Here is a 13536-nt window from a genome sequence, read left to right on the forward strand (position 1 = left end):
CACTCTGCGAAGGAGGTAGAGTCAAGAGAGCGCTGAGAAAATAGTGACTGGCCCAAGGTCACTCAACAGCCCTCATGTGTCTCAGAGCACCTCTCTCCACAAATACATCCTGTGAGGTAGGAAGGGCTGAGAGCTCAGAGAGAACTGTGACTTGCTGAAGGTCAAAGCAGGCCTCACGTGTCTCAAAACAGCTTATTAACGCCTTCCCTTCATGTCCTCATAACAGACACCCTATGAGTGTCAGGAACCAGGCAGAAGACACCCCAGTGAGACCTTGCCAAGCCAGTCCTCAAGACCACAAGTTGGTAAAGTCCAAAAGGAAGCTTAATTCAAGAGTCTAACACAAAGGCACTACAGGAACAGTTCATTGAAGCAAACGTCTTGGCAGAGACAAAGAACAATAAACCCCAAAGGGCATTTATACTGTAGAGGAGGGGGGATAAGGGGGTACCTAGGCGGGAAGGCGCAAAGGTGGGAAAGTGCAAAGGCGGGAAGGGCCATTGCTTCCCAGCGAGGCCATCTGGCTCCCGTTTTGAAGTGAGGCGGTAGAAGTGTTGATACTTTGCAGACACTACAAGGTTGTTAGGAGCAGGATGAGAACAGGAAAAGATAACATACTCTATCAGCCAGACACGTTGGTATACGAAGGAGGGCCAGGGTTTATTGTTTTATGGCCACAGCCCCGGAGACTCCCAGGGAACACAGGTGAAACATGGGTCATGAATCTGGGTTCATGAGAATGAGGGAGGTGGGGCTGAAAGGGCTCTGAGAGAACTGGGACTGGTCTAGGATCACCCAGCTGGCTGTATGTGGAGGAGCGGGTAGTCAAACCCCTTTCTCCAGATTAGAGGCCCCCAGACTTTCAATTCTCTTCCTCACTTCAGCCACCATACATGGTGGTCATGATCCCCAGCAATCCTTGTGTGTGATCAAAAGGGGTTCTTTTTCTCCCTCTTTAGCTAATGGAAAAGCTGATGGGACAAAGCCTAATGTTCTCCCAAACTTGAGACATTTTTTATATTTTAAAAAGTTACTTTCTTCTTCAAAAAAAGAGAAAGACCAGAATTGCCAAAGAATCGTTTAATAAAAGATAAACAAAAATAACAACCAATACAGTGAAGGTGAAGTAAGACTCTAAGAATGTTCTCCCGAACGTAGAAAGCAGATAATAAAAACGATAAGGCAACTACCAACATCTAAACGCTTCTGTTCCTTCCTTACGTTGGCATCTTGAGTGGAGATACATGGGCGTGGCTAACAGCAACGTGCAGGACAGCCGTTCAGTTCATGCAAGGGCCGGAATGAAATACTGAAGAGAAACGTCCTCGTGGAGCAGAATGAAGTGAACAATCCTTTGACTTACAATATCTGCAAAAGACAAGCTATGTTTGGGAAAATGCCACACCTCGTAGCTCATGAACAGTGGCTAGCACCTCTAGTTGGGGGAGAGGGCGAGACACTCCCCAGCCAAGCAACTCAGGGTTCAGAAACTCCCATTTCTTTGCAGGCCCTGAGAAGCTGGTTGGGAAGAGTCCTCCCCTCCTAAACGGCAGACCCAGTCAAGCACCTGGGCCCTTGTCTGACACAATGAAACAAGCTCATTGTAACATAAAATGAATGGTGTGCTATGTATAAAGAGCACAGCAATAGAAACAAAGATTACAAAACAAGAACAGTCGAACCAAAGGCTTGATAAAGTGAGAAGTAACCAAACTCTGGAGAGTAGAAAGTGAGTGAACCTGGAGTGAGGATGTTCCACATTCAGAAACACTCACCCTCTGAATCCCAGAATCAGGAGGAAACACCGGGGGAAGGTCTCAGCCTCCATGTCCTCTTGTTGGCCCTCCAGAGGAACTATTTGGTCATAATCTGAGACAGGATGCTGGACTAGAAGGACTGCCAGTCTGTTCCAGCAGGGTTCTGCTGATATTCTTAGGAAGTCCTGAGCCTATATACCCTGTTGTTGGCCCTCCAGAAGAACTTGGCTGGCCACTGTCTGAGACAGGATGTCGGAATAGAGGGACCACTCATCTGATTCAGCAAGGTTCGTTCAAGGCCTTGTAACCTCCACAAAATAATATCTTCAGAGCAGAATATAAGAGAAATGGCAGTCCTTCTGTTACCTTAAAAGAGGGACTTGGGGTCAAGCACAGTGTCAAACTCTGCCCAGATATCACACAGACATTAAACAATTTTCTAGCAACAGCTATTGTACACCCTCTCCAACCAAAGCCTGTCACTATTTGGGCCACCATACTTAAGGTCAGCTGACTTTTTTTTTAAAGCATAATTCAGGCAGCCCATGAGGGATCACAGTGCAGTAGATAGCTTGTAAGTAGCCAGGATGTTTATGTAGGCAAACTGGTTTGCTTGCATGGCAGATTTTACCCCCAGACTCATCAAGGGTGAAATGCCCGGAACCATCACCTTACTGTTACATTCAGAATCAGAATTGTTCCAAACTCCAACTGTCATGCTCATCAAAGCACTGGGATACTCATAACTGCTGGTTTGATATCTGCAATTCTTAACAATTCTTAACTCCGGGGGGAGGGGTCTCCCTTCCAAGGACTAAGCAGGCCAGTTTGGTGTAGTGGTTAGGAGTGTGGACTTCTAATCTGGCATGCCAGGTTCGATTCTGCGCTCTCCCACATGCATCCAGCTGGGTGACCTTGGGCTCGCCACAGCACTGATAAAACTGTTCTGACCGGGCAGTGATATCAGGGCTCTCTCAGCCTCACCCACCCCACAGGGTGTCTGTTGAGGGGAGAGGAATGGGAAGGCGACTGTAAGCCGCTCTGAGCCTTCTTCGGGTAGGGAAAAGCAGCATATAAGAACCAACTCTTCTTCTTCTTCTTCTTCTTCTTCTTCTAACAAACTAAGAACATAAGAGAAGCCATGGTGGATCAGGCCAATGGCCCATCCAGTCCAACACTCTGTGTCACCCAGTGGCCAAACTCAGGTCCACCCATGGGGCCAGAACTCCAGTGCCCTCCCACTGTTTTCCCCCAAGTGTCCAGAATACAGAGCATCCCTGCCCCAGACAGAATGACCCATCTATACCTTGGGTCTAAAAAGCCACTGCTCCATGTTTATCCAATCCCCTTTTGACACTGCATATGCTTGTTTAGAAAAGACACCCAAAACACATTTGCACAAGATAACACAGGGATTTGCTCACACAGAAATGGCAGGAAGGTTTTGTGATTTGCTGCCTGCCTCCATGGCAGCAAGACATTTCTCAAACGAACAAGCCAAAAAGAGCACTCACTGCACAAGGCTTTTGTGGGATTTGCATGCTGCCCGGCAAGGAACTGAAGAAGCTTCTTGATATCAATGCGTGCCTCTGCCATGCTCTCACGATCCTTCTCTTGCATAGAATTTTGAGAGTCATTCCCAGAAACTACAAATTCACACAAAAGGAAAATGCCTAACTACAGAATCTCCTTTCAAGATCAGTTAGAAAAATCTCTGTGAACAGCTTGAGGCTTCAGGTTGGTTGTAAGCAGTATGAGCTAGAATACTTATGCTGTCACATCAACACTACCGTCCCCAGGAATCCTGACTGAAAGAGTGTAATCTAACTGAAGCCACCTGATTTTTAGTAGACAAGTTACAAATAGCAGTTCACCAAGATTACTGCTCCAACCTCAGTACTAGAGATGCCCAGAAACCTCTGGATGACATAAAACTGTCAAAGAATGCTCCATTCATTGAGTAAAGTCTCTGGCTAAAAGGAGGGAGAGGGAGGGCAGGTGTGTTGCAGCTCAGAGGCTCCCCTTTCAAAAGGGCTGCAACAAGTACTCTGCCCAAAACAACCATCACAGCTACTATAAGTTGCGTCCAGCTCTTAGCCAGGCTATAAAAATAAAGATTATTATTATTATTATTATTATTACTAGGGGCCAAGCTTGTTGCATTCAGGAATACAACGGGCACTAGATTAGGGAGGTGGAGTGGGAGAACTCTGCGGGCGGCCTCCCCCTCTGCCCAGGACCTGCAGCAGCTGTTATGAAACTCACCAGCAGGGATCTGCAGCCTCCAAGCCTCAGAGAGAAGTGGAAGGAGGAGGGGGTGTTCAAGGGTGAGGAACAGAAGGCGATTGGTTGGCCACTGTACAGACAGGCCAGCCGGTTGGAGGAGGAGGTGTTAAACACTGAGTGGCACTTAATCCATGAGACACGCTCTCCTCCAAGACCTTACCAGAAATATTGTCTATTTTGGGGGAAAGGGAAAGGTGTTTTGTAAGCCACTTTGGGACTCCTTTGGGTAGTGAAAACCAAGACATATAAAAAACTTCTTTGTCCTTCCTCTCAGCTGTTTTCAGGTCTACTGGTAATCCCCGAATATATTCCTTCCCCATGTTTACTGAAACTGAAGGGGAAATATAGCAAAACCCAGACTCCACTGAAAAGAAGCACGAAGCGGCAGAATGACAGGAACTGTTGCAAATGGGATTTCTGAAACAGGTCTAAAGGTCTGAAGAGTGGCCATTCCGTGGCGTGCCATTCAGTTACGTCTGTTGGATTACGCTACTTGTGGCGTCTTCTCTGAAAGGAGGAAGGAAAACCTACCCCAGGGAGGATTCCCAAGTTCTCTGAAATGAGTCGTGACAGACACGAGTTCGGTTTCTATTTTCAAGTTCATGTCCCCATTTAGATTTGCTTCTATTACCTAAAAGGGAAGGAGAACGATTGTTGTATTTAACAACTGGAAAGTACTCCTGGCTAGATCACTTTTGTCCCCAAAAGGTAGATAGCCCTGAAAACAGAACCGCCAACCGTTACATATACAACTGCATTCAGAAATATCACACAATCCAAAACACAGAGTATTTATTCGAATGGAAGATTAGCTTTGTTTTTTCAATTATGCCGTCAAAACGGGGGAAGGTTCATCTTACATAAATTACAAGTAGATCCAGCTGCACTCATGTGCCTGTGTATATAACTTTTGTTAGGGGCTCACCGTGCATTCTGGGTTGTCTTGGCATCAAAACACTATGGGAGCCAGAAGGCTGGCAATGCATCAAAACAAGAACAAGAGCTACTGCAGGAGCCTGCAGTAAACCTACATCATTACTGCAATACGGTTGCCAAATTACCAGGAGGGGGAAAAGCTCAGAGCTTGTCTGCTCCTGTCTCTTCAGCAGTAAGTTGACTTGCAAAAATGAAGTGTTTCAGTGTGGAGGTGATGTCTGCAAATTGTGCTACTATTAAACAGGATCAGGGCCAAGACGTGTTTGGTCTCAGTTCCATGTGTTACTGAGTAATGCAATCTACATAATATTATTGTGATTTATTGATGCTTTTAATTTTTAATATGTGCATTTAATTGTAATAAATATCTGTCTTAAGTTTTCCTTCTAGTTCAGCCTTTAGGTTCCTAGCTTGTCCAATTAGGTTGAGATTGGTTTCTCTTTTTGGTTTTGTACTTTTTGCTTCGGAAACCGACAACTCTGAAGTGGAAAAAAGGTGTGATGCTGCATTCACAAGGTCAGTTCAAGGTGACGGGATGGGCTGTCAAGTCACCACCAAGTTACAGGAACCAAGTCCATTGAGACAGATGGCTTGCCCTTGCCAGCCGCTACATCACAACCCTTGACTCCGAGGGGAGGGGTCTCCCTTCCAAGGACTAAGCAGGCCTGCTTAGCTTCCAAGATATATTTATTACCTGGATTTACATGACTGCTCCCAGCAAGCTGGCTCAGAGCAGTTAACACCACAGTGATTAAATAACAACTGGTTATATAACATTAAGGAGGAAATTAATATAGCATTAATTTAAACCTGTTAAAACCAGTTTAAAGTGCCTCACCCAGTTCCACTACCGCACCAATGTCTGAAGCAATTGTCTACAGATCAGGTTTTTTCAACTATGGTTTCATGAAACCTTTGGGGGTTCTTGGGGGCCCTGGATGGGTTTCCCAAATGGGTAGGAGTAGATGAATTTTTTACATATGTTTTTAGATTTGTTAAACATTTGTCAAGTGATATGACCCTATGGGGTCATGTCAATCCACCCCTTCTAAAATGGCCAAAGACGGACCCGAAGGGGGAGGGGCCTCAGGTGGGCGTGTTCACAGCTCTGCTTCCCAACCATATTCTGCACGATTGTGCCCCTTCCGGGGTTTCTCAAAGCCTGAAGAATATCTCAAGGATTTCTCAATGGTAAAAGAGTTGAGAAAGGCTGCTGTAGATAATTCCCATTTTCCCCAGGGGAAGTTTGTCACAGGAGGGGGCCCTCCCACTGGCATTAGTAGTTATTGGCCCCAACCAAATACCTGGCAGAAGTGCTCTGTCTTGCAGGCCCTTTGAAAATGAGCCAGCTCTTGAAGGGCCCACTGCTTTTCCAGGAGCTCATTCCAACAGGTAGTGGTCCTGAGAAGGTCCCAGCCCTGGTTGAGGCCAAACGTACATCTTGGAGGCCAGGCTGAGTGCAACATCCTTCAGGGGTAGCTGACAAGATCGAGCTAACCAGGGCCACCTGGGTCAAGGCTGGTTCAAGACAGAGGCAGCCAATGTCTAAATCCTCAGATGCTGTTAGCTTCCCCACTGAGAAAGAGGGGCTAATAGAAGGGAACAGGTGGCTCTCCAATGTGGTTGATCTCGGTGGCTAGCCACAATCTGAGTGCAGAGCGACACCGCTTCTGCCTTGCTAAAGGGGGCATGGCTTTCATCTCATGCCATGCAACACTTCACAGCTCATTGCTTGGGCAGGAAGCTGAAGCCCACCTTCAGGCAGCTGCCCCCCCCAGGCAATTCAGAGCACAAAACGACTTACTATAGAGTTGCTGAGGTTCTTCATCCTCTCCACAATGCTCTTCATGGTCTTCAGGACTGGCAAATAAATGCTGACCTAGAAAAGCAGATTAAGGGTACTGGAGACAGTACAGGTGCACCACAGACACTCCCACAATATTGCTGGCTGACAGCTCCTGGCGTCGGCAGAAAAGAAACCACAACAAAAAAAGGAGGGGGGGAATCTTAACCCAAACAAGAGACCAGGAACCAAAAAGGTGAACAAAAGGAGGAATGGCCATAGACCTAGTGGGGGTGTTTTCCATGCATATGGCCCCCTACCTTGATTGGAGGGCATGGACATTGATGCTGAAAGTGCAAGTTGGGACACAATTTATTTCTATTTTATTTTTTATTTACTGTATTTATATGCCGCCCTCCCCGAAGGCTCAGGGCGGTTCACATAAAACAAACTATACAGATAATTTAGTTTAACAAGAATAAAGTGGTAACAACAAGCAACATTGTACAGTAGAAAAAGATGGAAAACGTTAAATTAACGCATACTGATAGCCCAGTGGGTTGGGCGGAATTGTAGTAGGTGCCATAGGAGGGAGGCTCATGGGGAGGGTCAACCTCAACCAAATGCCTGGTGGTTCGGAATGTTCGTTGAGTGTGGGAGAGGACTGACCTTTGGGAATTGTGGCATAGTGGTTACTGATGAGCTTTCCATAGCCGTGTCTTCAGATATGTGAAGGGAAAATCAGACTGGAGACTCTTCTTAGGGGGAGATTACATGGCAACTAATTCCTCCCAGTTCTGCGTCATTTCCCTTCTTGTGTGAATTAGGCTACAGACACCGAAATGTCCCCCTGTGACTACACATGGGGTAGTCACAGTACACAGGTGTCCACCCCGCTCCTTCTGTCTCCATTTTTTCACTGCTGATAAAATGTTATGTGCCCACACACTTCTTTCATGGTTGCTCCTTAGAAGGAGAACTGGATTACTGTACCCTGTTGTTTACTACCCAAAAGAGTCTCAAAGCTGTTTACAAAGACTTTTTCCCTTCGTCTCCCCACAATAGACAACCTGAGAGGGATGTGGGGCTGTGAGAGGTCTGAGAGAACTGGGAATGGGCCGCAGTGACCCAGCAGGCATCAGGTGTCTCAAAGCAGTTTCCAATAGTCTTCCCTTCCTCTCCCCATAGCAGACTCCCCATGAGAGAGGTGGGGTAGAGAGCTTCACATGGAAGCTGGCAACCCTAAGAGGACGTCTCTCTGTGCACAGCTGTCTTGACCTTAGTAAGGTTTTTTATACTGTTTTTTTTATTTGCCAGGCCAAGCTTGAAAAAAGTCAATTCAATTCCCATGTCTCTCGAGCTATTTACTTGTTAACTATTTAGAGTTTCAGGCTGTAAATATTCTTTATTTAGATATTCCTGCCCTTTTCAGACTCACAGGACTGATGCTGGTCTGTCTGTCTGCACCCCAAAATACAAATAGTTGCTGGTAAGGGCTGGCCATAGTCCATAGCCCAGGAGGGACAAACCCACAGCACTCCCCCCCCCCAACTGCAGTCTGCAAGCCTCTACCATAGTATCTAGATCGCTGCTCATCTCTAGAGTATAATGATCAGCTCTGCAGGCAAAAATGGCTCGTTTGGAGGCTGGACTCAGAGGCATTGTATGATTTTGAAGTCCCACCTCCAAACCTCCAGGAATATTTCTAACCCAGGGGTAGCCAACCTCCAGTGGGGCCTGGAGAGCTCCTGAAATTACAGCTCGTCTGCAGACTATAAAGATCAGCTCCCCAGGCAGAAAGGGCTACTTTGGACAGGGTTGTGGTGGAGAAGATACATTTAAGGCCTCCCACACAGGTTGTTGTTGAATTGAAAGACTTGAGGCCTACTGCACAGGGTTGTTGTACAGATGAAACAGGAGACAAAAGAACCTCTGCAACAGCATCCAGTTTCGTCTAGAGAATAACGCTGTGCAGTAGGCCTCAAATCTGCAGAGTTGCGAAGAAGAAATACACATGTCTTGGCTGTGTCTAACCTCTAGCAGCTAGGCCGGCCAGAGCAGTATTTTAAGTGAAAAGGGGCTTTTCTGTAGCCTCCAAGTCAGCCAACCGCTTAGCAGAAGGGGAAAGCTCCTCGCCCTCAAAAGGAATGCCCACACTCATGCCCTCCGACTCCCCTGTGTTGCTCTCGGAAACGCCTCTCTTCCTCATTAGGCCTACAGACATTCTTCTTATGGTTAACCTTTTTGCTTCCCAGTGGAATAGAAACCTACAGAAATTTATTTTTGAAATATCTACAACATGGTGTTGAGTCTCCAGGGAGAACAATTTTGCTGGTTAAAAATTACAAGCAAAGGACCAACATGAACTTGTTGGGGGGGGGGGGGGGGGAGAATCATTTTCTTCTCTCTCTCTCCCATCTACGGTTTTCCCTCCCGAATTTCCTTCCTTCCCCCTTGCAGCCCCCTGCAGTAGATGAAACGACTTCCTTACACAAACTTAAAACGCGATGTGATTTGTGATTTGATCACAAACACATCCCACAATATTTCTGGCCTGGATCCGGCGAGTTCTGCAAATCAATTCCCAGTTGCGTAAAAGTAATACTTCCTTGGGTCTACCCGAAGGCACATCCCCCCCCCGCCCCAAAATGGGTTCAGGCCAAAAGACATGATTATTGTCCCCCAACCTCAACTGAGAGTGCATTAAAAATGGAAATCTAACAAAATAAAACTCACATCAAAATCAGGCACCCTTGGCTCCCTGAAGTCGCTCCAGAGTTTTCGTGGGATTACTCTGACTGGGAGGTCGTGAGTCACAATCCGGCTGCTGCTTGACAAGGATGGCTACGGAGGAGAAAGGTTAGCTCAAATGCAGCATTACACCCAGAAACAGCGAACTGGCTACAATACTACCGCCAGTTTGCTTTTGAAGCCGTAGAACCAAGTTGGAGTCCAGGGGCACCCTGAAGACCCACAGAGTTTAATTCCAGCGACCCACCTGAACGTATGTGGAGGAGGATTTCCCTCAGAGTGCCATCAATGAGGATCTGATGAGAGAGCTCTGAGAGAACAGTTCCACAAGAACAGCTCTAAGAGAACTGTGACTAGTCCAAGATCACCCAGCTGGCTGCATGTGTAGGAGCAGAGAATCCAATCAAATCAGAGAATCCAAATCAGAGGCCGTCACTCTTAACCACTACCCCACACTCAGAAGTTGGATTAAATGGTTATACCAGAATGAGGCAGGAGAACAATTTAGGTGCATTTCAAGTCCTTAAGAGTCGTATCCTCCCTCATTACATGCCAAGGATTCAAATAAAGAACGAACCATCTGATATTCTTGTTCACAAGTTGGTAAAATGCAGTATGGATCCTAATTCTGTCAGGTGGATCAATAACTGGTTGACAAATTGTACTGAGAAGGTACTTGTTCAGCATCTTCTTGGAAAAGAGTAACAAGTGGAGTACCCCAGGGATCTGTCCTGGGGCCTCTGTTGTTCAACATATTTATAAATGATTTGGATGAGGGATTAGAGGGGATACTTATTAAATTTGCAGATGATACCAAACTGGGAGGGGTAGCAAACACAACTGAAGACAGCAACAGAATACAGATTGATCTTGATAGGCTCGAGAAGTGGGCTAAACTGATTAAAACCAAGTTCAATAGGGACAAATGTAAAGTTCTGCATTTAGGTAGGAAGCACCAAATACACCCATATAAGATGGGGGAGGCTTGTCTTGGCAGTAGCATGTGCAAAAAGGATCTAGGAGTCTTAGTAGAGCATACATTGAACATGAGTCAGCAGTGTGACTCAGTGGCTAAAAAGGCAAATGGGATTTGGGGCTGTATCAAACGGAGTATCGTGTCCAGATCACGGTAGGTGATGGTACCTCTTTACTCTGCTCTGGTTCAGCCTCACTTGGAGTACTGTGTTCAGTCTTGGGCACCCTAATTGAAGAGGGATGTTGACGAACTAGAACGTGTCCAGAGGAGGGCAACAAAGATGGTGAGGGGTTTGGAGACCAAGACATCTGAAGAAAGGCTGGGGGAGCTTGGTCTGTTTAGCCTAGAAAGGAGATGACTGAGAGGGGATGTGATAACCATCTTCAAGTATTTAAAATTGTTCTCTCTTGCCCCATAGGGACAGACCAAAATGAATGGGAAGAATTTAATTCAAAAGAAATTCTATCTAAACATCCGGAAGAAGTTTCTGACAGTTAGAGCGGTTTCCCAGTGGAACGGGCTTCCTCGGAATGTGGTGGGTTCTCCATCTTTGGAGATTTTTAAACAGAGGCTAGATAGCCATCTGACGGAGAGGCTGGACTGGGTGGCAGGTTACAGTAGATGAGCAATTGGGATGTGAGTGTCCTGCATAGTGCAGGGGGTTCGACTAGATGACCCATGAGGTCCCTTCCAACTCTATGATTCTATAAACCAAACTCTCAAGAGTCCACAGGCTCAACTGTTTTTCTGATTCCCCCTTCTGCTTGCTTGGTTTTCAGCATGCACGCAGACAGCATATCCTGTTCCCAGGAAATGGACAGTCCTTCAAGATGCTATTTCTTGTCTGTATGTTATGATTCCAGCAAATAGCTCTGGCCACCTATTGGCCACAAGAGGTAAAAAATGTACCTTTTGCTTTGTTCCGACTGTCCTTTGAAGAATTCTCCTGCCATGGGAACAGCAAATGATGGGAAACTGGAGCACAGATGGGGGCAGGGGGGTGTCAATACGTATCCTAGGACAGTCGTTCTTAGCAATAGATTTTCTATCATGAAGCTCCCAGATGTACCCTCTTGGACACAATAAAACCTGAACTCTTTTTAGGGAAAATGTCTCCTGTGGGAGAGTAGCCTGGGTTCCTGACACTTACCAGCTCCACAGCAACCGTGAGGCAGGGACACTGCTTATTTGTCAGCTTGATTTTCACAGCCTTGGCATTCTGGGCTGTTCTTAAGGCTCTGGCAAGGTTCTCAGGCATCAGCTCCAAGTAAATCTCGTTGTGTTCGGCAGCCACCCCCTCCATCTGGAACTCATCAAAGAAGTTCCCCTAAAACAACAAAGGGAGATAGGGAAGGAGGGAGTGGAAGATGCTAACCAACTGCTAAATTGCTCTTTCCCTTTGCAAAGCGAGTTCTGCTGGAGAAAAGAGGAAGGAGGAGACCAGGGACTTCACTAAGAAAAAGAAGGTCAGGGTAGCACACCTGTTTTTCCCACCCCTACAACAACCCTGTGAGGTAGCCAAAACTCTGAGAGAGAGAAATCGGCCCAGGATCAGCCAGTGAGGTTCATGGCTGAGTGGAGATTTCAACCGGGTTCTCCCGGTTGTACTTCAGCCCCTGCACCACTCTGGCTCTCTAGCTTAAAGCCTAAAGTTCCCTCTTTGGCCTCTCCTGTTAAACAGCAATGAAGTGGTAGGAATATAAACATTCCTGCCCTCATCCTGCCCTTGGAGAACTCCAATCGGAACGTAAATTCATAATACTTGATTATGTGGACTATCGGCTGTTTAAGCATCTGATGTCTCATTGCTGAGGGTCAGCCTCCCAAGCAAATATTACCTTGGTTAAGAACTATGTTATACTTATCTCTTCAGTTCTTAACACCAAACCACTTTGGCAAAGCAACAGAGGGAGAGCGCAATTTGCAAAGTAGTGCAGAGGAGCAATCTGCAAAGTACTGCTTCATTCTTCCCCAGTCAACTATTTTCTGCGCAAAACTCCCCTCCCCGCCAAAGTCAGCTAAGCATACAAGAACCATCACCAATACAAGCCTGAAGCTCAAACAAAAGGAGAGGGATGGAAAAATAAAAAGCAGCAGGCCGGGAAAGAATTAATGCTGCCACTGCCTCCTCCTCTCCCCTGCAAACGGGACCTTCCCAATGCCACTACACAGAGGGAGATTCAAGAGAACAAAATGGTGCCGCTGCCATCTTCCAGCACCAGCTCTTACCTGGCTGAGCTCACACCACATGCCAACGCCGCCATTGGCCACTTTGTCACTCAGGATGAAGTAAAGCTTGTCCACTGTGAGGCGGAGAGTGCAGGTCTTGGTCAGCTTAGCAATGGTGTGGACGGTCCCTGCCCAGAGAGGGGTTTGCAAAGTCAGTCCAACAACCTCTCAACCTGTCTTCACTGGTACTTCAGCCAATGAGGACCAATCCGTTCGAACTGCATGCAGACCACCGACTCCCTACCTGATTGGCCCTCCCTGGAGGAGGGCCACCAATAGGGAGGGAGCACTCTGCCAAATGAGTAATAATAGTAATAAGACTATTCTTGTAACCCGCTCTTGCCGCTTGGCTCAGGGCTGGTAGCAACAGGCCTTATAATAACAGCTTGGAATAAAGTGACATCGATAACCAAGAGGGACGCTGCCGCGAAGTGCTCCATAATTGCGGCTCGACTCCCCTCCGGCGTCGCTTGGCATGCGGATTTGGCCACCGGACACCCAGCGCGGTAGAGCGGCCACTTGCATTGGAGGTGCAGCGACTCGGGGACGCCTGCTCCCTCCCTCTCTCCCCCTACCCCCCCCCCCCCCGCCAGCCCCACTCACGGGCGAAGTGATTGAGGCAGCCCACGTCGACGATCTTGGCTCGGAAGCGCATGGCTGACCCACAAGCAGCCGGGGAGGCCCGGGGAGGGAGGGAGGGTGACGGCTGCAGACCAGCACTTCATGGTAATCAAACGGCGGCCCTCCAGATGTCCATGGACTACAATTCCCAGGAGCCCCCTGCCAGCGAATGCTGGCAGGGGCTCCTGGGAATTGTA

The 13536-nt window shown here is 47.3% G+C and overlaps 1 protein-coding gene across 2 annotated transcripts; it reads right to left on the minus strand.

The window, feature by feature from the left end:
- Window positions 1–1065: 1065 nt before the first annotated feature.
- On the minus strand, window positions 1066–13513 carry HUS1 (HUS1 checkpoint clamp component). 2 transcript variants are annotated; one of them, XM_077303182.1, is made up of 8 exons: window positions 13322–13503; window positions 12719–12846; window positions 11640–11816; window positions 9499–9606; window positions 6784–6858; window positions 4575–4674; window positions 3272–3403; window positions 1066–1368 (listed from the first exon to the last, which is right to left on the minus strand). In XM_077303182.1, the coding sequence occupies exons 1-8, from the start codon at window positions 13371–13373 to the stop codon at window positions 1286–1288; spliced, it is 855 nt and encodes a 284-aa protein (XP_077159297.1). In that variant the 5' UTR covers window positions 13374–13503; the 3' UTR covers window positions 1066–1285. The 2 variants fall into 2 exon arrangements, with proteins under 2 accessions (XP_077159297.1, XP_077159298.1); XM_077303183.1 differs by lacking the exon at window positions 3272–3403 and having other exon boundaries at window positions 13322–13513.
- Between the last annotated feature and the right edge of the window lie 23 nt (window positions 13514–13536).

Source organism: Paroedura picta, chromosome 11 (genome assembly GCF_049243985.1).
Source record: "Paroedura picta isolate Pp20150507F chromosome 11, Ppicta_v3.0, whole genome shotgun sequence".
NCBI lineage: Eukaryota > Metazoa > Chordata > Lepidosauria > Squamata > Gekkonidae > Paroedura > Paroedura picta.

What these genes read in the sequence shown, in the direction of transcription:
- HUS1 (XM_077303182.1), bottom strand. Translation starts at nt 13,373, where the DNA reads ATGCGCTTCCGAGCCAAGATCGTCGACGTGGGCTGCCTCAATCACTTC. An exon ending in TGTGGTGTGAGCTCAGCCAG is followed by an intron (nt 11,817 to 12,718) that starts GTAAGAGCTGGT and finishes TTGTTGTTTTAG; the next exon opens with GGGAACTTCTTTGATGAGTT. An exon ending in CAAGGGTGCCTGATTTTGAT is followed by an intron (nt 6,859 to 9,498) that starts GTGAGTTTTATT and finishes CTGCTTTTCTAG; the next exon opens with GTCAGCATTTATTTGCCAGT.